The 23,115-nt window shown below is 34.6% G+C and overlaps 1 protein-coding gene across 1 annotated transcript; it reads right to left on the minus strand.

Annotated features, from left to right (window-relative positions):
• Positions 1 to 11,600: 11,600 nt before the first annotated feature.
• LOC130464196 (uncharacterized) lies at positions 11,601 to 13,344 on the minus strand. Its single transcript, XM_056833658.1, has 5 exons — positions 13,080 to 13,344; positions 12,876 to 13,005; positions 12,631 to 12,794; positions 12,374 to 12,494; positions 11,601 to 12,298 (listed from the first exon to the last, which is right to left on the minus strand). The coding sequence occupies exons 2-5, from the start codon at positions 12,933 to 12,935 to the stop codon at positions 12,233 to 12,235; spliced, it is 411 nt and encodes a 136-aa protein (XP_056689636.1). The 5' UTR covers positions 12,936 to 13,005; positions 13,080 to 13,344; the 3' UTR covers positions 11,601 to 12,232.
• Positions 13,345 to 23,115: the final 9,771 nt, after the last annotated feature.

The following is a 23,115-nucleotide window of genomic DNA, read 5'->3' on the forward strand; positions in this document are numbered from 1 at the left end:
GCTAAATAAAAATGAAATGGATTACAGTTTCTTGCGGATGAAAATAATTTACTGATTGCAAAAAGTAACTGTTTCTTAGTGAATATATTATCTTACTAAGAACCAGAACTAACTGGTTGATACTATTTAAAATCCTATTTGGTTAATTATAACTAGTTAGCGCGAACTTTCCTTCAAATTCGAAAAGGTAAATATTAGTGCATTAGATAAAATAACAGAAACACAAGTTTAAAAGAATAAGAGACTAGATTTGGTTCTTCGTATTTCATTTTATATAAAATGATATTTTACAAGAAATTTCGACACGTAAGATTGCGACAACTAAAAAACAATTAAATTTCGACATGTAAGATTGCGAAACCATGTACAAGTAATATTTGTTTTAAGTAGTGTTTATAAGTAGTGTTGAAACCATGTACAAGTAGTGTTTATAAGTAGTATTTCCTTCAAACATGAAATACGAGGAAGCAAATCTATTCTCTTCTTTTTTAAAACTTGTGTTTCTGTTATTTTATCTCGTGTACTATTATTCACCTTTCCGAATTTGAAGGAAAGTTCTCCTCATAATCTCGTATTCTATTACAATTATTACAAGATCATATGTTGGTATTGTTATTACTATCCCTTTATAGTAGAAAATCGTTCCAATAATTTTAATGATGTGTTTCCACATGGTATAAATTGATTAATCAATAAAAAAAATGTAATGAAATGTGAACACTTGAATGTAATTGCACATAATAAAATAAATTCGAATATCTTACAAAAAAGCAAAATGGGGGTGGGGGGAATATAGTAAGATTTTAAGCGCGCTTAGCAGGATTCAAACCTCGGACCAAAGGGGAAAGTAAAGCTCTATGTTTATGCAGTAACCATTGTGACGTGAGGCCAAAGCCATTGCTCTATGTACACAGATATTGTATATATCCTCTGCTTGGGCATTTTTAATATTTTTATTTGATTATACAAAATTAATTAAAACCAACGAAAATTTTAGTAATCACAAATAGCACCAAAAATATACTATTATGGAAATAATTCTTTGTAGAACATCGTGTGATTTGTTGTGTTTCCATAATACTACATGGAAATCTATTGAGTTGAAGTTTTCCAAGCTTATATATTTGTAATTTGTTGTTATTCCTTTATAGTAGCAAGGAAATAATATAAGTATTGGCTCATAAAGTAGTTGGGCACATAATATAACTTTTATATGTACTTTAAGTTCCCTCGATATGATGATCAAAATAAAATATGAACTTCATTTATGTTTTATCTAAGTGTGTATATCAAGTGTGTATAAATAAAAAAAGTGTCAATATTTATAAAAAATATAAGTATTGGCTCATTAAGTAGGTAAAACGTTCAACAACTACATATACCTCTTATAGTAAGTTAAAATAAGCAGTAGTAAGGTAAAATAAACTATAGTAAGTTATTTTTTATCAAACATACTTCAACCTTTACAAACACTAGAGAATAAGTAACAACGATAATGCAGGACACATTTGGCCCTTTTAGACAGGTGTTCAGCATAGCCGAATCAGTATGTGCCTACATTCTAAGCCAATACAAATACATCTCCATGATACTAGGTGTTAACCACCACTTTCTATGAGTGTCTATAAATAGAAGCATTCCCATAGAATAGTACACACACAAAACAATCTAGTTTACCTATCAAATCCACACAATTCTATGGATAGCTCCAAAAGATCGAATGAAGACAACCACTTTCGAAGAAGTCCAAATATCCTTAAACCTAGAGCCTACATCGCAACACGAATCCTCCCACCCAAAAATACAACAACTTAATAAATTTAGTCACAAGGTCGGTTCTAAATGTGACGATTTGTCACAAGGTTGGTTCTAACGATCCTCCACCTCATGCCATAATGCTTTCTCAAACCAAAACAAGTAGCATGGCTTGTGAAGGTTGTACCTTGGTATCTGAACCACCAGCACAACCACCGGCATCTTCGGGATCGCACAACCACCAGCATTTTCGGGGCCCGCCAATCAAACCAACGAGTTTAAGGATAACTTTGGGGAATTTTAAAGCCCTAACTTGGACTTTAGAATCCTCCAAGGTATTATTCTAAGATCTTAAAACAAAAGAGTTTATTTACTCCGAAAATAAAAATTTAAACTAACGAGTGACATCCTTATACAACATATTTTAACTTGTATATCTACTATTATTATTGTGTAGATGAATCTATTATTAATATGTAGATGGTTAACGTTTCGTATGTAAATAATTTGTTGACGGCTATGGAAGTTCCGTGATCAAGTAATGAAACTTATTTTTTTTAGGGCTACGGAAATTAATATCCGGTTGTAGTAGTTATCAACTTAATAAAAAAGACAAAGTATTACTATATATATTGACACTGGTTATTATAACATCACTAATAACAGACTTTCAACTCCAAGTTCTGAATATCGAACATCGTTGTTTGTGAAATTAAGTAATTAACCATTGGTTGGGCAATACAACTATACAAGGCGTGAGATTCCTAGATTTCCAAGTCAATCTCAGCCTTTGACTGTAAAATATTGGCTACTGTTTTTGGGTTTTACTACCCAACATTGGACTATATTGGCTACTTGTGATAATTATATAATTCTTATTATATATGAATTCAAGGAAATGAAAAGATGATTGTTCACACTGTTATCTTTCCAGAGAAGGAAAAGATGGGTGCCATATGCATGCATGTTAGATTAGGGTTTATATGTTAAGAATTCAATACTATGACAAAATCAGTGTTGTTAATTAAACATTTAAGAATTTAAACTTGACCAGCCTCTGTTGGTAGCTATTATACTTTGGGATTAAGAACTAATCCTATTGGACCAATGGGTTGCCTTAATTAGTTGCCACCTAGTGTTGGTTTGTGATATGGGCATATGGCGTTCACATACCCCCTTAACCATAGAGCTGTCAACTACATGAACTCAATAAAATTAATTTACTTTATTTAGTTTTTATGATAATACATATGTAAAAAATATTTACATTTACAAAAAAATAATCATTTTATAGAGACAAGGAATTTCGTCTCTATATAGTCCAAATTGGTCTCAAAATGATGCTCAGAAACGGATTTGAGACGGAAATAGGACATATCTATAGAGAGCGTCTCAAACAAAATTTGAGACGGAATTTTTGTAACTCCATACACAATTCCATCTCAATTTTAATTTATAGACGAAATTTTAGTAATCTGTCTCGAGTTTGAGACGTTTATCATGTCCGTAGTGTGAATATTAGAGGGTTAATTCACCCAAAAACAATCTATTAAAATATTAGAGGGTTTCGTAATGTGAATATTCACCCGATAAAATATTAGAGGATTTCGTAACGTGGGTGAAATGGTAGGGTTTATATAGGCAATATAAACAACACGAAGGGTTGCCTTATTATGAAGGGTTGCTTTTATCCATTTACTTGGAATAATGCATGTACGACATGACGTAAGCGTGTCACCTCACCCTTGTACAGTGAGCATATTAGCTAACAATGAAATATGTTCAAGTTTCTTGTGAAAAATAAAACTATGTAATTTTATTATTATCTAGTTGACTTTTGTTTATATATTGTTAGTTTTCTATTATACTGACTAACTGATAATTTTTAGAATAAATAGACACTCTTGCTTTTTCTTAAAAATTGGAGATAAAACTTAAATTATGTTCAACTACTTTTCTCTCCACGAAAGGATTATTTCCATAATAGCATTAGAATAATGTTCTTCTATAAAGGAATAGTAATAACAATACCAACATATGATCTTGTAACGTATATATAACATTTGTGATAAAATACTAATATGAGACGAATTTTCGGACGTATTCGAAAAGCTGAATATTAGTTTAGAACAGATTTGGATCCTCGTATTTCATGTTATATGAATGGATTTAAAAATAAAGGTCGAAACAGAACAAATCACACGACTTTGAATAACAGAAACACAAGCTAAGTAAAGCTTCTTCGTGTAAAAAAAATTTACTACATGTATTAAATAAGTAGTTTGCTTGTATTTAATCTCTATTTGTTGAATTATACGTAGTATGTAGTTATCTATCATATACGTAATTCTGTAATTAGAAACAAATGCTAAACAATCACCTAAACCCTGAATCACCACAACAAATCACACAAGCTAAAGAACAATGAAATGGATTAAAGTTTCTTCGCGAAAGAATACTTCACTGGTTGATTTGGTTTAAAACCCTATTTGTTTAATTATATAAAGTTATTAATCTATTATATAGTAAATAGACAATACTACCTAAAGGTGTTTTATAATGGCCAATATAGGTGTTTGCATCCTTATGCATGTTGTTAAGACAAAGAACTCTCTTTTCAATCCACCACATTCCCCTTTTCGTTATCTCACCAAATAGGATTAACTTAATTTAATCCGACGTACAATATTTATTATACATCAACTTAAAGTAAGAATTTGTATAATTAAGACAATAACCTGTGTATTTTAAAGATGGCAAGTAGAAGGGGTAAACCATTTTGCCCATACAATAACGCATAGGGATATTTTATATAGGTATTGACAATCGAGATAAAATATGTTCTACTTATAAAGAAATAATAATAACAATATGAATATATGAACTTGTAACAATTGTGATAAAATAGGTACCTAATATATCCTGACAACTTTTCAATTCGATAAATTATTATAGAATAGATTTGATTCCTCGTCTTTCATGTTAAATAGATGGAATTCATAAGAAAGGTCAAAACACAAAAAATAACAAGATGTTTAACAATAGAAACACATTATAAATAACAACTAAGAGGATTAAATTTCGTGAAGCAGGAAAACAATTTACTGTAACTTTTATGGATTGTTTTCTCCACAAATTGCTAATGTTGGAATGATAACACTTATACTCCCTAGCTTTCTCGATCGAATTGGAAAGATAATAACATTAGGCACCATAATTTATTATTTACATTTTCTGATAAAAAACCGAAATTCATATAGAATATAACTTCCATTTTTGTAAGATATAACTATCGAGGGAATGAATAGATCATTTTTGGCAGACATATTTACATTTTCTGATAAAGAACCGTAATTAAAATAGAAGTTATATTATTAATAAAAGATGCTAGTTATATCTTAAAAAAAATACTAATTGTCTGTTGGTTCAGTAGTAATTGAGACTGAACTTGGTAGGGAGGACCCGTGTTCGATCCCCGCAATAACAATTGGGAGGGGGCTGTAACCTATCCAATTAAAACTCGCCCCAAATCTTAAAAAAATGGAAGTTATATTTAAGAAAAATGGTAGTTATATATATTAAAAAAATTATTACTACCTTAAATACTGCTTTGAAATGAACACTTATTACTATCCCTTTATAGTAGAAAATAATTCCAATAATATTATGGGAAAACCCTTTAGAGGAGAAACAATAGTTGAAAATAATTTAAGATTTATCTCCAATATATAAGAATAACAAGAGTGTCTATTTACTCTATCAATGGTTTGTAACTTAATATAATTTAAATAGTACAAGTTAAACGCCAACCAAGCAGTTAGTCGTAGCAGTCAGTAAGTTATTTCCATCCGCAAGAAACTATAATCCATTTCATTTTTATTTAGCTTAATATTCTATTATTCAAACTAATCTGATTTGTTTTGTTTCGACATTTCATGTGAAATTCATCAAGTTCTTACATTATTCCAATACTAGTATGGAAACATGATTTCGTGGAGAAACAAGTAACATATTATAATATAAGTTTTATCTCCAAGAATTTAAGAAAGAAAGAATGTCTATTAGTTTTGTAAATGAATAATAATTATATAAGTAGTGTTGAAACCATGTACAAGTAGTATTTGTTTTCCAAAGTTGATTGTTTTTCTTCCGAATAAAGTTGAACACATTTCATCATAAGCTTGTGATTCTATTATTAAAACTCATATGATTTTTGGTGTTTAGATATTTCTTGTAATATTATTCTGTATAACGTGAAATACAAGGAACCAAATCTATTCTCTTCTTTTTTTAAACTTGTGTTTCTTTTATTAAAACTCATATGATTTGAAGGAAAGTTCTCCTAATAATCTCGCATTCTATTACAATTGTTACAAGATCATGTGTTGGTATTGTTATTACTATCCCTTTATAGTAGAAAATCGTTCCAATAATTTTAAGTTGAACACAACAAAACTACATAAGATAAACTTTCATTCAATTGTTATAAACTTCCAATTGTTATCCCATCTAAAAGATACCTTATTTCTTTAAATTAATATTGTTGTTTTCAATTATCAGCTGTTTCAAGAAGGAAAGTAGGAGCAAAATAGCTGATAATAGTGTAACCCTAAATCTACGCATACTTATAACCCGTCTCATTAATTCTTGAAGACTGCATAAACGGTGTCACCATCCCTTATTTGTGCTTCCCTTATAGTTGCATGTGGGTTAAGCTCCTTATCCCCATAAATTAGGGTTAGATTCTTTGGATTTCCCCCCATGGAATCAGTCCAAATCTTCTGTATATAATTAACATGGTCGCTTGATGGTAATCTTGCTCGTACCGTAGTGGGTGTTGTCCTAAAGTTTTTTATCAGAAAATTAACCTTCTTTCCTAGAGGTAAGGGGCAAACCTGAACGTGTAAAATATCATAAGTGACATCCAATAAAATAACAATTGTATACGTAAAAGTTCATAACCGGAAACCAATAACGTAACAAAATTTATACAATGCAAGTATTAAAATCCTCACCTTATAAACAACAAGAACAATCGAATCGCCTCCCAAAAAAATCCCTTTTGGAGTATCACTCTCTCCTATTTCTTTATCATTGTATGAGAAACTTATTTTTTCCCGACTTAGGCCCTTGATTTTTGTGTATTGTTGCATAACATCCTTCAAAGGTTCATCCATAGGTACAGTGTAAGTTACTCCCAAATCGTCGATGCTAGAAGTTTTAACAAGGAAAGTGGTTGTCTTCACTTTCTGTGACATTGGCGAAAAAATGTTGATATAAACAAACTAAAATGATTCTCAAGAAGAAGGTAGAGACAGAATGTTTTTGTGTGCCAAACTGTTTGTAGAAGAGTCGTTATAAATACTCTTCTCGTTGATTAATTCTTCAATAAAGCAGATCGAATAAATACAAAACATGTTTGAATAATAACACAGCTACTTATATTTGACATTAACACGTTATTTTTATTTCCGGGACAATTGTTTCTAACCTGGTGAAATTGGTGAATATAGTCTCCGTTCGGTCATTTGATGCAATAACTCATCACAAAAATAAATTTAAAGATTTTCATTATTAAGAGGTGTACTACAACCATATCACACTTAACCTATAGAGAATAAGCTAGTTCCTATCGCAAATATTGTAAATTCAAAAATATATTAATTGTAGTAAATTTCAATATTTTAATAAAGGAAAATATATTTATTTAATATTTTGGTCAAATTAGCACATTAAGGATACAAAATATGCAATATGTAATACGTAGTAGGACTGAAATTGTTAGATGGTAAAATGAGTAACGTAAAAAATTATTAATTATGGAATACGGGATCTAATCTAGTTGACTATATAACGCTTGTTTGATATTTAATTTGGTGACGTTGAACATAAAGGACGACAGCTAGATTTAATGTTTAAAAATGTTGACTAACCAGAAAATACTCTTATAAGATTCTATATGGGAAACTAGTGCTTCATACACAAATCAGAAGCGTTTGGTTGTCTTGTGAAAAGTTAAGGTCCAATGAATTGTTATGTGTAATACCTTATTGTAATTTGACAAATAGTATTATTAGGAATATGTAATATTCTAAATAATTAATATTTAAGAGTAATTGGTATTTGGAACTTTATCTCATAGAGTGATAAAATATTTATCTTGAAGTTAACGAAAAATTTATTTGTGTGGGAAATTTCACATTACACGAAACCATATTTGTTTCTTTTAAATCTTTATCCTATATTTCAAAGAATTTGCTATCGGGAATGCACACTTACTTATTCGTATTATGCTTACTAAAAATCTGGTATATTTAGTATCTTAGAATATTTAAACATGTTTAATGAAATATAAGCTTATTCAAAACATCAGGGGGAAACAAAAGAGTGAAGGTACTATTCTGAAGAGTTTATGATATAACATTTGAGTCTCTTAAAAAACTTTGTTGGATAAAATAATAACTTGCTGGATAGAGAAAGTAACTATTACTGTTTGTTCTCGAGGGTTGGTTATATTATTACATCACTGTAACATTTTATAAAATGGTTCGGTTTCTAAGAAAGATAAACGGTAATAATATAACCTGGTGGGTTGTTGGGGACATGTATTTAAGGATAGGTGTGTCTTCTAATTATGTTTCTATTTTTTTTTTTTTTTTTTGACATAGGATATAGTTCTAAATTGATGAGAGTGTCACTTCGGTCATTTAATACAACAACTAATTATAAAAATAAATTTAAAGATTGTCATTATTAAGAGGTGTACTAATATAGGTTGATAACAATTACCCATAACTCATAACCTATGACAAACATTTACTTAAGGAGGATGAGGTATAATTATTGTACTTTTTGTTATTAAAAATCACCTATAAAGCGGGCATACACACACGAACCTTGATGTTCGGCCACTATAGGTCTACAGGTGCGTTAAATGACATATCGCAGCGATTCCGCATTATTTTGGAGATATGTGGACATGGTTGGGCAAAAGCGGGGGAGCAAGAAGGGAAGGGCGAAGTGGAGGGGTGGGTTTATAAGTTACTATAAGGTAGCTAGCTAGACGTCTAGATATACCTAAAAAATTGGCCAATTGCAATTTTTCGATCAAACTTCGAAAACTTTAAACATAAATTCACATAACCCTGTGAGAAATAATACAACTATGTTGGGTCTTGTTAGATCGTTCAACTTTCCATCCCTTTTACACGCATAAAATTTGAGAAAAGTCGTATCTTAAAAACCGTGAAAAGTCGTATCTTAAAAACCGTGAAAAGTCAAATGGTGCAATTCTTTAGAGACGTAATAAGCTACCGGTAATCCGGCAAACTTATATCTAATTTGTAATTGAGCTTGAGCACACCAAACATTAGTTGTTACCTAAGTTTTACTTATATTTAGACAAAATTGATTTCAACTTCCTTTCTTATTATTATATTTAAATTTTTGTTCTTTTTTTATTTCCCTGAATGAGTCACAAGGCAATATAAATTACAAATTACAAATTGGGGCGGGAAGATTCACTATAAAAGTATGCATCAATTAGAGATGGATTTTGAGACGGGTATAATAAACGTCTCAAACTTGAGACGAATTACTAAATTTGGTCACTAAATTAAAATTGAGATGGAATTGTATATGGAGTTTCAAAAATTCCGTCTCAAGTTTAATGGATTTGCGAAAATTCCGTCTCAAATTTTTTTGAGACACTCTCTATAGAGACGACATATCTCCGTCTCAAATCCGTCTCTAAGCATCATTTTGAGACGGATTTGGACTATATAGAGACGAAATTTCTCGTCTTTAGAAAATGATTATTTTGTAGTGATTCGAACATCTTAACCACTAAACTAAGACATCATTATCATTGGTACTTCATCAGCTCCCACTGGAACCGAGATTCGTCGTTTCCGAATGTTCATAAATAGAGTATTTAATTCACTTAAATAGTTAATCCGTTCACGTATTATTTGTGTGACCCTACGGGTTCAATCAAGAGTAAGATGTGGATTAATATTATTAATTCCACTCGAACTGAAGTGGCCTCTAGCTAGGCATACAACTCACTTGATCTCACTGAATTATTAACTTGCATAATTATTTAATACTGAACCCCATTTATTAGACTTAGCATTGAATGCATACTTGGACCAAGGGCATTATTTCCTTCAACAACATCAAGCCCTTACCCCTTACAAGGCTATTCATCCACCAACAAGGCCCACGGCCCAACAGAGTAATAAATGACCTATGGGGGCATTTACTACACAAACATTATAAATAAACCGCCAAGGCTCACACCTCAAGGTACGTCCAATTTCTCGCTTTAAAACTACTCTCTAGAGAATTCACTTTAGATCCGAGCATCGTTCTTACTTAGGCATCGGAGGGGCTTTCCTCGGAAACACCCCCGATGCTAGTAACTTTGTCAATTGTGCAGGTAAATTCAGACACAACTCATTCAAGCAAGCTAGATCTTTTACACCAACGAAAAGGGCCTTCATACGAAACCCATTGTTTCAACACCGGAACAATTTGGCGCCGTCTGTGGGGTTGGTCGGATCCAAAGCCTATTATTTCCCGTTTCAATAACAAACTTTATGCGCACAAGATCTTTTGATAATCATATCCAACCATCCAATTATGACTTTTTTTATTACTAGTGAGAAGCACGTGCATTGCACGTGGGATTAAGATACTGAAATTAGTTTATATGCAAAATATTATTTGGATATGTACATACATTTCATTATTATATTCAACAAAAGTAGTTGTAGGGTAGAATTTGGGTTTGTTTACATCCAAAAGTAGTACATGTTCAAAAGAAGTTAGTTCAGTTCGTTCATAGTCAAAAGCTTGGTAGACCTGTACATTGTCAAAAGCGTCAAAAGCAGCTAGTTGAGGCTTGTTCAAGCTGTACGTTGTCAAAAAATTGCTTATATACTTAGCATTGAAGGGGTGTGTCGACCAAAGTCTACAAAATCCTATTAAGTCCCCCTTCAAGCATTCATTGTTTTAGTTTCCTTCTTGCATCCTACAAAATAAGAACTAAATTAGAAGATCCTTTGAAATTGTGGCTTGAACATCAACCCAAGAAAGATAAAACAATTGGCAAAATAATAAGGCATTGTGTAGAATCATATATCAAAGACTACTATATAGTGGTATGGAAATTTATAATCTTGTTAGAGGATTTAGCTAGATGTCATACAAGGAATTTAAAGGCGGTTCCATGATACAAACTTCTCTAATTCATTCTATTCGAATTTCTGTAAAATTCATAGCAAGCGACATCAAAATCATAAACACCATGTTATATAAACAAGGGTGATGATAAAGGTCGCAAGTTGCGACAACATTTAGTTGTCGCAATCTTACGTGTCGGAATTTAATTGGTACACATAGGCGCCACGTGTGCTATGCGTCATCAGATTATTTTTACTATTAATACAATATTTTTACTATGAAAATATGTAAATAAGGTATTCGAGATAAAGAAGGAAACAAATAAGAATATTAAGATTTTCCTACTTTTTTATGAAACATATATAATAAGTTATATAAGTTAAATATTTTAGTTTCCAATTTAAATCATGACACGTATGCATGCCATGTCATCATTGTGACACGGCTTAAAGGTCGCATGTTGCGACCTTTATCATTTCCGTATAAACAAATATCAAAGTCTGTTAAAATAATATAGATCAAAATCTAAGTTCTGCCTAGTAAACATGCCGTTATCCAACATATTTTTACAGATAGACCACAATGTCAATCAAACCCAACAATTTGTGACGCGAGATGAAAAGTCATGCAATCCAAATCAAAAGCCCCATATTATTAGGATGAAGTAAGTTAGGATAAATTAGCAATCAACTAATTGATCGGTAATTTTATTTATAAAGATATATAGGTATAGCAAGTGGTCATTAGTCTCGTGGATAAGTTGTTGAAGCAAGATAGTCCATTAGTCCATCTTGGTTTTGATGGATGGAAACAGAAATGAGTTTAATAGCACATTTATCCTAGCTTACAAGATCCCAAAGAAAACAAAACAAATGATAAACAGTAACTGAACAAAGAAGAGAGGAGGGGGAGAGGAGGGATAAAGGATTGATAGCTCCCATGTTCCCCTGTTGTTACTGCCTTACTGGGTACATGAAAACTCTCTCTAATTTCTATGAGAAGCTAAAGAAACATGCTTCTATTTCAACAAATGTCAAATGTCAAATGTCAAATGTCAAATGTTAAAAAAAAAAGAAAAAAAAGAATTGCTGGCATTGTAAGGGGTAAAGCTAGACTCTAAGATTTTTGGAAAGAGAAGAAGAGTATACATAATTGCTTGTGTTCTGGAGAACATTGTTTTCATTTTCTTGTTTGGGAGGGGTCGTTTTTGGTGCTTCCTTTGCATGGTCTTGTTGCAGCTTGTCCAAAGCCTTTATGATGATGTATTGATTTTCGTTGTTTCTGTTTGGCTTTAGTTGGAAGTAGTACTCTTTAGTGAGTGACCAAATTCCCAGAGCAGTTGTATCAATCTTATTGTCTTGCATTTGCAATAGAGTTGGAGTTAGTGATTGAACATCGTGTGAAAATCAATAAAAATAGTGATAGTTGTCACCTTGTCACTAAATTGCATAAGCTTTTGAACATCCATTGCAAAAACTTCTTCTGCAATTTTTCCAAAGATGGTTGCTGAAATGGCACCAGGTGAGTCTTTGAGTTCTATGGAAAAACGGCATCTGGGGATATGTCCACAAAGTATGTGTTGTTTCAGTAAATAGTCACAAGCAAATAAAAAAAATTTGTTTTATGTTTTACTGAGTGAGTGATTCAAGGTTTTATCAGAATAATATGAACGCCTAATTCTGTGTATACCTTGCTTCTACAACACGTTCTTGTCCCGAGCAGTTTCTATAGTTAAATGTTTGGCCGTGGTCCGCTTGTATTGCCCTCCAACATGTATTGCAACCAGTGTACCAGAATTTTTGGCTGAAGTTTGCTATTTTAGCAGATGCTTTAATCCAAAACGATGATGTATTCTGTACACATTTCAGTTCAAAAATAGTTACTTATGTTCTTGGAATGTTGAAAGTCGTGTTCATTTTAGGACTTTAATTTACCTTTCCAGCGGTTAGAAGTGAATTGATTGGTATGACGTCTTCCATAGTTGGTTCTTTCATTGAGGGTGCAAGAGGAGCGTCAGAATTCTCGCTAATCAGAGCTTGTATTTTATCTTCATTTTGCAGTAACCTGTGTAAGCTCGTGTAAGTTTTTGGGATAGGGAAAAAAAATGTATCTTATGCTGTAGAAAGTTATTTTATTACCATTCTCGTAGAGCTTCACTTTCTGGAGTGTTGATGTTGTTCCTAAGTTTTGGTTGATGACACACACATATTGCAAACTTCCTGATTATGGTTGCTAAATGACTTCAGACAGGTAAATGCCCAAGTTTCTATTAGGATAGGAACTTGAATCAGATGGTGAAGTTCCTGATGTACACTTGGAACAGTCACTGGAGTTCCAGAGCTGGAAGTTGTATCTATTCCAGTTTGAGGTCACAAGAGGAGCAACACAGTTACATATCAAGAGTTCCGAATACTCACAAGAACTATTACAGACTCATGGCCACGAGTTCCTTTGAGAGACACAGAGGAACTCATCACTGTTCCTGAGCTGGAACGTCTGAAGCTTCTGAGTTGCAAGTTCCAGACAAAAGGAAGACATAAAAGTCTAGGTAGTCTACTGTACTTAGAATTTTATGTAAATATTAATTTTGCAAAAGATATATAGGGTACTCAAGGAACTTGTGATTTAATTAGGTCATTTATTTTACTGGAAGAAATTTTTATGAAAACATGTAATTAAATAAAAATAAGTTTTTATTATAAAATAGATTTACGTTTTATGTTATTTTATCAAAACTTATTTTCCTAAAAATTTGCCACAGTTTTTGTAAACAAATAAAATCTGTTGAAGAAAATCTTTTAGGGTTTGATTGAGTCAAACCACTAACTGCCTTGTTGCTGAAACGTGGGAAGTGGTCTTCCCCTTGTTCCTCAAGTCAAGGGACGTGAAGAACAAAGCACTGGCAGTTGGCAGTTGAGGCTTTGAAGGGAACTAACCCTAGGGATAAACCTATAAAAGGGCAAGTATGTTTTCTGGAAAATTACACAAACATTCTAAGAGTTCTTGCTTTCCTAAAAACGTATTGCCAAAGATTTTCTAAAAACAGTTTGTGTCCTAGTTATTTCAAAGTTCCTAAGTGCCCTATATCCACTCAAAAGCATCATTAATATCTAGAGTTACCCAAACACGAATTGTATTTGGTATTAGTAAGGATAGAGTTATCTTGTTGAGACTTAGAGTTTAAGTCTGAGAGAGAGAAGTGAAAGAGCTGTAATCAGAGTAGATTACTGTGAGGAACACAAGTTTGAGAGGAACTTGTGTTGGAGAGATTATTGTAATCGAGGCATTACTATAATAAAAGAATTCTCTTCTTGATTAGTGTCAAGAAGTTTTCACAATTGTTGTTATTGTCTTCTCTATTCTCAGTTCCTTGATTGTTTCTTAAGTTCCAAAAGAAACTTTATCAAAGTTCTAATTACAATTCACCCCCCCCCCCCCTCTTGTGCGTGTTCCTACTGGAATAACATTTGGTATCAGAGCCAGTACTCACTAAAACACAGGAAACCCTGTTTGAGTCAAGTTCCTGAAAGTATGAACTCACAAGAGAAACTGGAAGAAGGTTACTCGACACAAAGGCCACCTATGTTCAATGGCAAGTTCTACTCATACTGGAAGAATAGAATGGAGATATTCATCAAAGCTGAAAATTACCAAGTTTGGCGTGTAATTGAAGTTGGAGACTTCGAGGTAACAAAGACCAATGCTGAAAACGAGGTAGTTCCTAAACCAATGTCTGAATTTTCTAAAGAAGACTTTGATAAATATGAGATGAATGCCATGGCTGTCAAAATCTTGCATTGTGGGCTTGGACCTCATGAACACAACAGAGTCATGGGGTGCAAGAACGCAAAACAGATTTGGGAACTACTTCAAGTAACCCACGAAGGAACTAATGAAGTTAAGCGTTCCAAAATTGACCTTTTGATGTCTAAATATGAAAGATTTGAAATGCTTCCAAAAGAAACTATTCAAGAAATGTTCACTAGATTTACTAACATAACCAATGAATTAGTTTCTCTTGGTAGAATCATTCCCACAGATGAACAGGTAAGAAAAATACTAAGAAGCATGCCACAAGATGATCGTTGGAGAACAAAGGTCACTGCACTGTTTGAGACCAAGGACTTCACCAAGTTCAACATTGAACAACTTGCTGGTTCCTTGATGACACACGAATTGCATCTTGGAGCTGCTGTTCCTGAGAGCTCAAGAAGTCGAGGACTTGCTCTAAAGGCTGAGGAACTCGATGAATCTGAACCAGATGAAGAAGAGGCTGCCATGCTGGTCAGAAGAATGAGAAAGCTCTATAGGAACTTCAAACCAGGAAACCAGAAAGGAAGGAACTTTGCCAAGAAAATCACTAGTTCCAAAACTGAGCAAGGTTGCTTCAAATGTGGAGAAACTGATCATCAAATTCGTGAATGCCCTCTGTGGGAGAACGACAAGACCAGAGGAAAAGGGAAGGAACAGGTCAAAGATCGCTTTAACAAGTCTACCTTCAACAGACCAAACTTCAAGAAGGCCATGATAGCTGCATGGGGCGAAGCAACAGACTCAGAAGACGATGAGGAACAACCAAATGAAGAAACTGCAAATCTCTGCCTTATGGCTAGAACAGAAGGAACTGATCAAGTTCCATCAGAAGAAGTAAGTTCCTCCACTCTTCAATGTCTCTCAAAGTCAAAACTAATTGAACTGTTGCTAGAAACTCTAGATGATTACAAAAAGCTAAGTATATTAAAAGCACAAAGTGATAGAGCCTTGGAACTCAGTAAAGACCACATAAATTATCTGAACAATATTCGATCTGATGTCCAAGGCAGGTTCTTTGAATTACTAGATAAAAATACCTCTATTAATGAGTCATTCGAAAAAATTAGAAATGAAAACATCCTTCTACAAGTTCAACTCAGTCAATATAAGATGTTTAATCTAAGTTTAGATCCTACAAAATCCTTGGAGATCAACATGGGAGTTTTTAACATCGACTTAGAAAATTTAAACAAAGATCTGATCACCACAAAGGAACAAAAAGAGAAACTGGAAAGGGAACTATCCATGGCCAGGGCACAGAGACAACCACCTAAAGTTCCTCCCAAATGGATTGAGAATGCTCAATCTAAGAGAACAGAAGGATTGGGCTTTAACCATAAAACTAGTCATAAGAAAAAGTATGTGGATCTTCCTAGTGTAAAAGTCTGTTTCTCATGTGGAAGTGGAAGTCATATAAGTACTGAGTGTTCCAAGATGAAGGAACAGGATCAAAGAAACATAAATTATGTAAAGCAAAAATGGGTCAAGAAGTCTGAAGTTATAGTTGAAAAGGAACTCGAGGAAACCCGAGTTCCTGTAACTAACCTTTGATCTCTTTACAGATTCTAGTGAAGGGGAACAGCTCGTGGTATCTCGACAGCGGGTGTTCCAAACACATGACAGGAGACAAATCTAAATTCCTCTCACTAGAAGCCTACAATGGAGGAACTGTGACCTTTGGAGACAACATGAAAGGAGAAATTGTTGGAATTGGAAAAGTTGGAAGGTCAAGTTCCTACGCCATTGAAAATGTATTTTTAGTCGAGGGTTTGATGCACAGTCTACTAAGCATCTCTCAATTCTGTGACAAAGGAAACTCTGTAAGTTTTACTTCTGAAAACTGTCAAATCATAAACAATAACACTGGGAAGGTTATTTTGGAAGGAACTCGTAAAGGGAACACATATTCTGTGGATCTCAATACAGTTCCCAGGAACAATCTAACCTGCCTCAGTGCCCTTGAAGAAAATTCCCTACTATGGCACAGGAGGTTTGGACATGCTAGTTTCTCTCTGCTTGACAAACTAAGATCAAAGGAACTGGTTCGAGGACTCCCCTCAATCAAGTTCCTAACTGATAAAGTGTGTGATGCATGTGCAAAAGGCAAGCATGTCCGAAGTTCCTTTAAATCTAAGAAATTGGTAAGCACCACAAAACCATTGGAACTCATTCATATGGACTTATGTGGACCAATGAGAATTCAAAGCAGAAGTGGGAAAAAATATGTATTAGTTATTGTTGATGATTACTCTCGCTTTACTTGGGTCATATTTCTAACAAGCAAGGATGAAACTTTTGATGAGTTTGTTACATTTTCAAAGAAAATCCAGAAAACCACAGGTCACCAACTGATCCATATAAGATCAGATCATGGAACAGAATTTGAAAATTACAAATTCGATGAATACTGCAAGGAACAAGGTATGGACCACAATTTCTCAGCTCCCAGAACTCCACAACAAAATGGAGTTGTTGAGAGGAAAAATAGAACCTTAGAGGACATGGCAAGAACCATGCTAATAGCCAGTACCCTGCCTAGGAACTTCTGGGCTGAAGCAGTCAATACTGCTTGTCACATTATAAATAGAGTTATGATTCGAGCAATCCTAAACAAAACCCCCTATGAGCTACTAAAAGGTATAAAACCCAACATCTCTTACTTTAGAGCCTTTGGCAGCAAATGTTTTGTCCACAACAATGGAAAAAGGAACTTGGGGAAGTTTGATGAAAGAAGCGATGAGGCAGTGTTCCTAGGATATGCCTTAAATAGCAAGGCTTATAGAGTTTATAACAAAAGATCTATGTGTGTTGAGGAAAGTGTACATATAATATTTGATGAATCTAACAAAACTGACATAGTACAGGAACAAGAATTTTTCGAGATTGGTTTATCTCGTGCTGCAGAAAATGATGAGGAATTCCAACCAAGCAAACACACAGCCAGAGGAACTGCTCAACAAAATCAAGAAGTTCCCGTACTAGAGGAACAAGCAGAAAACCAAGAAGATCCAGAAACAACACCAGAGGAACCCCACAATGACCAACAGGGAACTCAGGTCATAGAAGGAACTGACGAAAATGCCACAACACCAGTAGCTCAATTTCAACCTAAACCTTGGAAGCATCAAAAGTCCCACCCAATGGAACTCATTGTGAGTGACATCAGAAAAGGAACTCAGACAAGGTCACAACTAAGGAACTTTTGCGCATTCCACGCGTTCCTCTCCATATTTGAGCCAAGAAATCACTCTGAGGCTGTGGAAGACGCTGACTGGATCATTGCCATGCAAGAAGAATTAAATGAATTCAAAAGAAACAAGGTATGGCACTTGGAACCCAAACCAAAGCACCAGAAGGTGATAGGGCTGAAATGGGTGTTCCGGAACAAGAAAGATGAACATGCAACAATCATAAGGAACAAAGCAAGGTTAGTGGTCAAAGGTTATAACCAACAGGAAGGTATTGACTTTGAAGAAACGTTTGCACCTGTTGCTAGATTAGAAGCCATTAGAATCTTAATTGCTTTTGCTGCTTTCATGGGTTTTAAACTTTATCAAATGGATGTTAAATGTGCTTTCTTAAACGGTTTCTTAGAGGAAGATGTTTATGTGGAACAGCCCCCTGGATTTGAAAATCCCGAATTTCCAAATCATATTTACAAATTAGATAAGGCTCTCTATGGACTAAAACAAGCCCCTAGATCTTGGTACGAGAGATTATCAAAGTTCCTCCTTCAAAATGATTTTAAAAGAGGTAGAATAGACAAAACCTTATTCTTAAAATCTAGAGGAACTGACTTGTTAGTAGTTCAAATTTATGTTGATGATATATTATTTGGAGCAACTAATGAAAATTTGTGCAAGGATTTTGCAAGCTTGATGAGCAGTGAATTTGAAATGAGTATGATGGGGGAACTCAATTTCTTCCTTGGTTTACAAATCAAGCAAACCGAGGAGGGAATCATGATACACCAACAAAAGTATGTGAAGGAACTCCTAAAGAAATATGAGCTAGAATCAGCCAAAGTAAATCACACTCCCATGGGAACTGCTACCAGATTAGACACTGATCCAAATGGGAAAAGTGTGAATCAAACGAAATACAGAGGTATGATTGGATCACTATTATATTTAACGGCCAGTAGACCTGACATTTCTTTTAGTGTAGGACTATGTGCAAGATTTCAATCGAATCCAAAGGAGTCCCATCTAACTGCGGTGAAAAGAATACTAAGATATCTCAAAGGAACTGATGACCTATGCCTATACTATCCAAGAAGTGGATCTTTCGAGCTAAGAGGATATGCGGATGCTGATTATGCAGGTGACTTAGTGAATAGAAAAAGCACATCAGGTATGGTACAGTTCCTAGGTCCATGCATGGTTTCTTGGGGTTCCAAGAAACAGAACACTGTTGCTCTATCCACAGCTGAAGCTGAGTATGTAGCTGCTGCAGCTTGTTGCTCACAAATTCTATGGATAAAACAACAGCTAAGAGATTTTGGTATTATCTATGATTGTGTTCCTATCTATTGTGATAACACTAGTGCTATTTGTATTTCAAAAGATCCAGTTCATCATTCCCGAGTCAAACACATCCACATTAGACACCATTTCCTTAAAGATAATGTTGAGAAAGGTTTGATCAAATTAGATTTTTGCCAAACTGATCACCAAATTGCTGATATTTTAACTAAGCCTTTGAACAGAGAGAAACATGAGAAAATGAGAATGGAACTCGGAATGATCAAGCTAAGGTAATTGCCAAATTGAAATTCCTCTAAGGCAAAAGCAAAAATCATGGTACATATAGACTATTACAAACACAAAATCTTGTGTGCAAACATAGTTGAAGCTTACCATCGTGGCAAATTCACTCACACTCCAAATGAGCAAGGTAAGCAGTTCCTTTCAAACTAGTTAAGTCAGAGATACGAAATCAAGCAAGTCAAAGTCAAACACAATTTTTTTTTACATTTTCCTTTTATTTTTATCTATTTATTTTTTAAAATTCAAAACCGAATACCCATATTCAAAGAATGTTTGGAACGGTTCCATTGGCAATAAATAGGAGAAACTCTTCCCTTTCCACATTCAATCCATGCAACCCCCTTTCTCTCTCTCCCACACGCCTTCTCCACTGACATCACCTCTCCTTTCACCTATAAAAACCTCCACCATGGTTCTCACAAGCAACAACGCTGATCTCACATCCCTCAAACGAAAGAGAAACCCTTCATCTCCAGTTCCCATGGATACCTCACCCATTCAATCGCCAATTCCTCTTCGATCCCACAATCCAATGCTCGCAATCACTCAGGGGGAACAAACCGACACTGACATCGAAATGAAATCCCCAATCTCAAACCCTAGATCCTCCACAAGAAAATCCAAAAAACGACGAGTGGAAGCTTCTGGTGAAAACATCGAGGAAACAGAGGAGAATGCACAAACTCAGGGGGAAGCAAAAGGGTCCAAGAAACTCACTGCAAAGGAAAACAACCTGGTCGAGGGGTTCGCAATCAACTCAACATGGTGTGAAGCCACGAAATTTAAAGAGTTGATGGAAATCCTTGAACAACAAAAATGGGTAAGTCTGTTGAGTACCTATGCCAAATCCCCCTTAATTCCTGAAGCTATGAAAGAATTCTGCAAGAACTTTGCATGTGTTGATAATGTATGTTCAAGTAAAGTGAATGGAACTCGCATCGAATTTGATGCCTCTTATCTGGAACAGCTGTTTGGTACACCCAATAGGGGTTTTGATATGTGGCTCAAAGGTCAAATCACAGTGACCATAGATAATGTAGATGAGAAAGATATAGTTGGTTCCATTGGAGGAGATTCTAAAGTATCCACCTCCACCTCACACAACTGCTTTTCACCTCTTCAAAAATTACTGTTTAATATTGTGTGGAGAGGTGTAGTTCCTCGAACTCAGAAAAGGAACATAGCAAGTCTGTTTGATGCATGTCTCATGTATTGTCTTGAAAGGAAAATTCCCATAAACTTTCCTGCAATCATGATCAAACACTTATCCACCTGTATCCCCAAATTCAAAATTCCATACTCCTCCCTTCTTACAGAAATCTTCAAAAGCTTCTCAGTTGACCTTAGCCCATACTTTGTGATTCCCTTAAAATCCACCCAAATCCTTCAACTTGAAATGCTCCATCTATTAAATCTTAAAGTGGTTCAGGGTAAAGTCATTAGGGCTGGAAAGGAAGAGAAACAAGATGAGGAAGATCAGGAAGGAACTGTAGTTAAAGAAGAAGTGGAGGAGGAGGAGGAACTCGAACAAATAGAGGTCCCTTTATCTCGAGGGAACAGGAAGAGTGTAGGAAAAAGAAAGAGCTTGAGGGTGGCAATGAAGGAGAACAAGAAAAGAGGGCCTGTCTTCATGGAAATAAATGAGGAAGGGGATGTCAAGGAGATGCCCATAGAGGAGGATGCTGTTCCACTGAATCAAGAGGAACTGCCTGAAACTGTTGGGCCAAGAAAAAGGACACCCAGATCCTCCAAAAAGTCCAAAGCTCGTCGTGTTCCATCTGAGCAGGAACATGTTCAAGATCATGGGGGTGCCTGGAACACAAAGGATGATCAGATATTGGAGCTGAAGGCAACAGTTGCTCGTCTGGTGGAACTACAGGAGGGAACAGATCACAGAATCAGCTCAATGCAGGCCCACATAGGTGCATTGGTTACAAGTGTCAAGACTCTCCAAAACAATCTTCACCACTACTCAGAACAAGCCAATACAACTCGTGCCACAATCCTCACCAAGATCAACAATCTGGAATCTTTTGAGGAGACTGTGATAGAAGAAACTGCTGGTTCTGGTTCCCCATCCCAAGCCTAAATCACCCTATCCCATGTTTCTTTTATCTTTTGCCATGGAACAATCTTTTTAATTTGCTTTTGGTCTGTATAATTTTCAAACTTGGGTATTTGTTCCATCTTATTTTGACTTGCTTGGTTACACATATCTGTGCTTTCTAGTTTTGATCATTACTGCTTGCTTTCAATTTATTGTATGAGTTGGCTTAATACTTTGAGGCTAGCTTAACTTGCCAAACGTTGATCGTGGGGCACTGTGTTTGGAATGGCTATATTTCGTGCTATGCTTTTTGTTGATGTCAACAGGGGGAAGTCAAGGGTGCAAACTTCCAAGGCACACTCAATCCCAGTTCCTGCATCAATCTCTCTGAATCTCTCTGTAAGTTTATTTTTCTTTCTTTCTTTCTTCTCTTTAATCTTTCTTTTTTGTTTTTCAATTTTTATGTTCTGTTTCACAATAGTCTGTATAAGTTCCTGTTTGTACTTACTCTCTTTGTAAAAAGTTTGCAAGTGTTGTCATCACCAAAAAGGGGGAATATTGTTGTTCCTAAGTTTTGGTTGATGACACACACATATTGCAAACTTCCTGATTATGGTTGCTAAATGACTTCAGACAGGTAAATGCCCAAGTTTCTATTAGGATAGGAACTTGAATCAGATGGTGAAGTTCCTGATGTACACTTGGAACAGTCACTGGAGTTCCAGAGCTGGAAGTTGTATCTATTCCAGTTTGAGGTCACAAGAGGAGCAACACAGTTACATATCAAGAGTTCCGAATACTCACAAGAACTATTACAGACTCATGGCCACGAGTTCCTTTGAGAGACACAGAGGAACTCATCACTGTTTCTGAGCTGGAACGTCTGAAGCTTCTGAGTTGCAAGTTCCAGACAAAAGGAAGACATAAAAGTCTAGGTAGTCTACTGTACTTAGAATTTTATGTAAATATTAATTTTGCAAAAGATATATAGGGTACTCAAGGAACTTGTGATTTAATTAGGTCATTTATTTTACTAGAAGAAATTTTTATGAAAACATGTAATTAAATAAAAATAAGTTTTTATTATAAAATAGATTTACGTTTTATGTTATTTTATCAAAACTTATTTTCCTAAAAATTTGCCACAGTTTTTGTAAACAAATAAAATCTGTTGAAGAAAATCTTTTAGGGTTTGATTGAGTCAAACCACTAACTGCCTTGTTGCTGAAACGTGGGAAGTGGTCTTCCCCTTGTTCCTCAAGTCAAGGGACGTGAAGAACAAAGCATTGGCAGTTGGCAGTTGAGGCTTTGAAGGGAACTAACCCTAGGGATAAACCTATAAAAGGGCAAGTATGTTTTCTGGAAAATTACACAAACATTCTAAGAGTTCTTGCTTTCCTAAAAACGTATTGCCAAAGATTTTCTAAAAACAGTTTGTGTCCTAGTTATTTCAAAGTTCCTAAGTGCCTATATCCACTCAAAAGCATCATTAATATCTAGAGTTACCCAAACACGAATTGTATTTGGTATTAGTAAGGATAGAGT

The sequence above is a fragment of the Spinacia oleracea genome, chromosome 6, assembly GCF_020520425.1.
Source record: "Spinacia oleracea cultivar Varoflay chromosome 6, BTI_SOV_V1, whole genome shotgun sequence".
Taxonomy (NCBI): domain Eukaryota; kingdom Viridiplantae; phylum Streptophyta; class Magnoliopsida; order Caryophyllales; family Amaranthaceae; genus Spinacia; species Spinacia oleracea.

Bases quoted from the DNA above. Each gene is read 5' to 3' on its own strand.
- LOC130464196 (XM_056833658.1), bottom strand. From the start codon at position 12,935: ATGAAAGAACCAACTATGGAAGACGTCATACCAATCAATTCACTTCTA. The intron at 12,795-12,875 runs GTAAATTAAAGT...AAATGTGTACAG, and splicing joins CACTTCTAACCGCTGGAAAG to AATACATCATCGTTTTGGAT. The intron at 12,495-12,630 runs GTATACACAGAA...ACATATCCCCAG, and splicing joins GAACGTGTTGTAGAAGCAAG to ATGCCGTTTTTCCATAGAAC.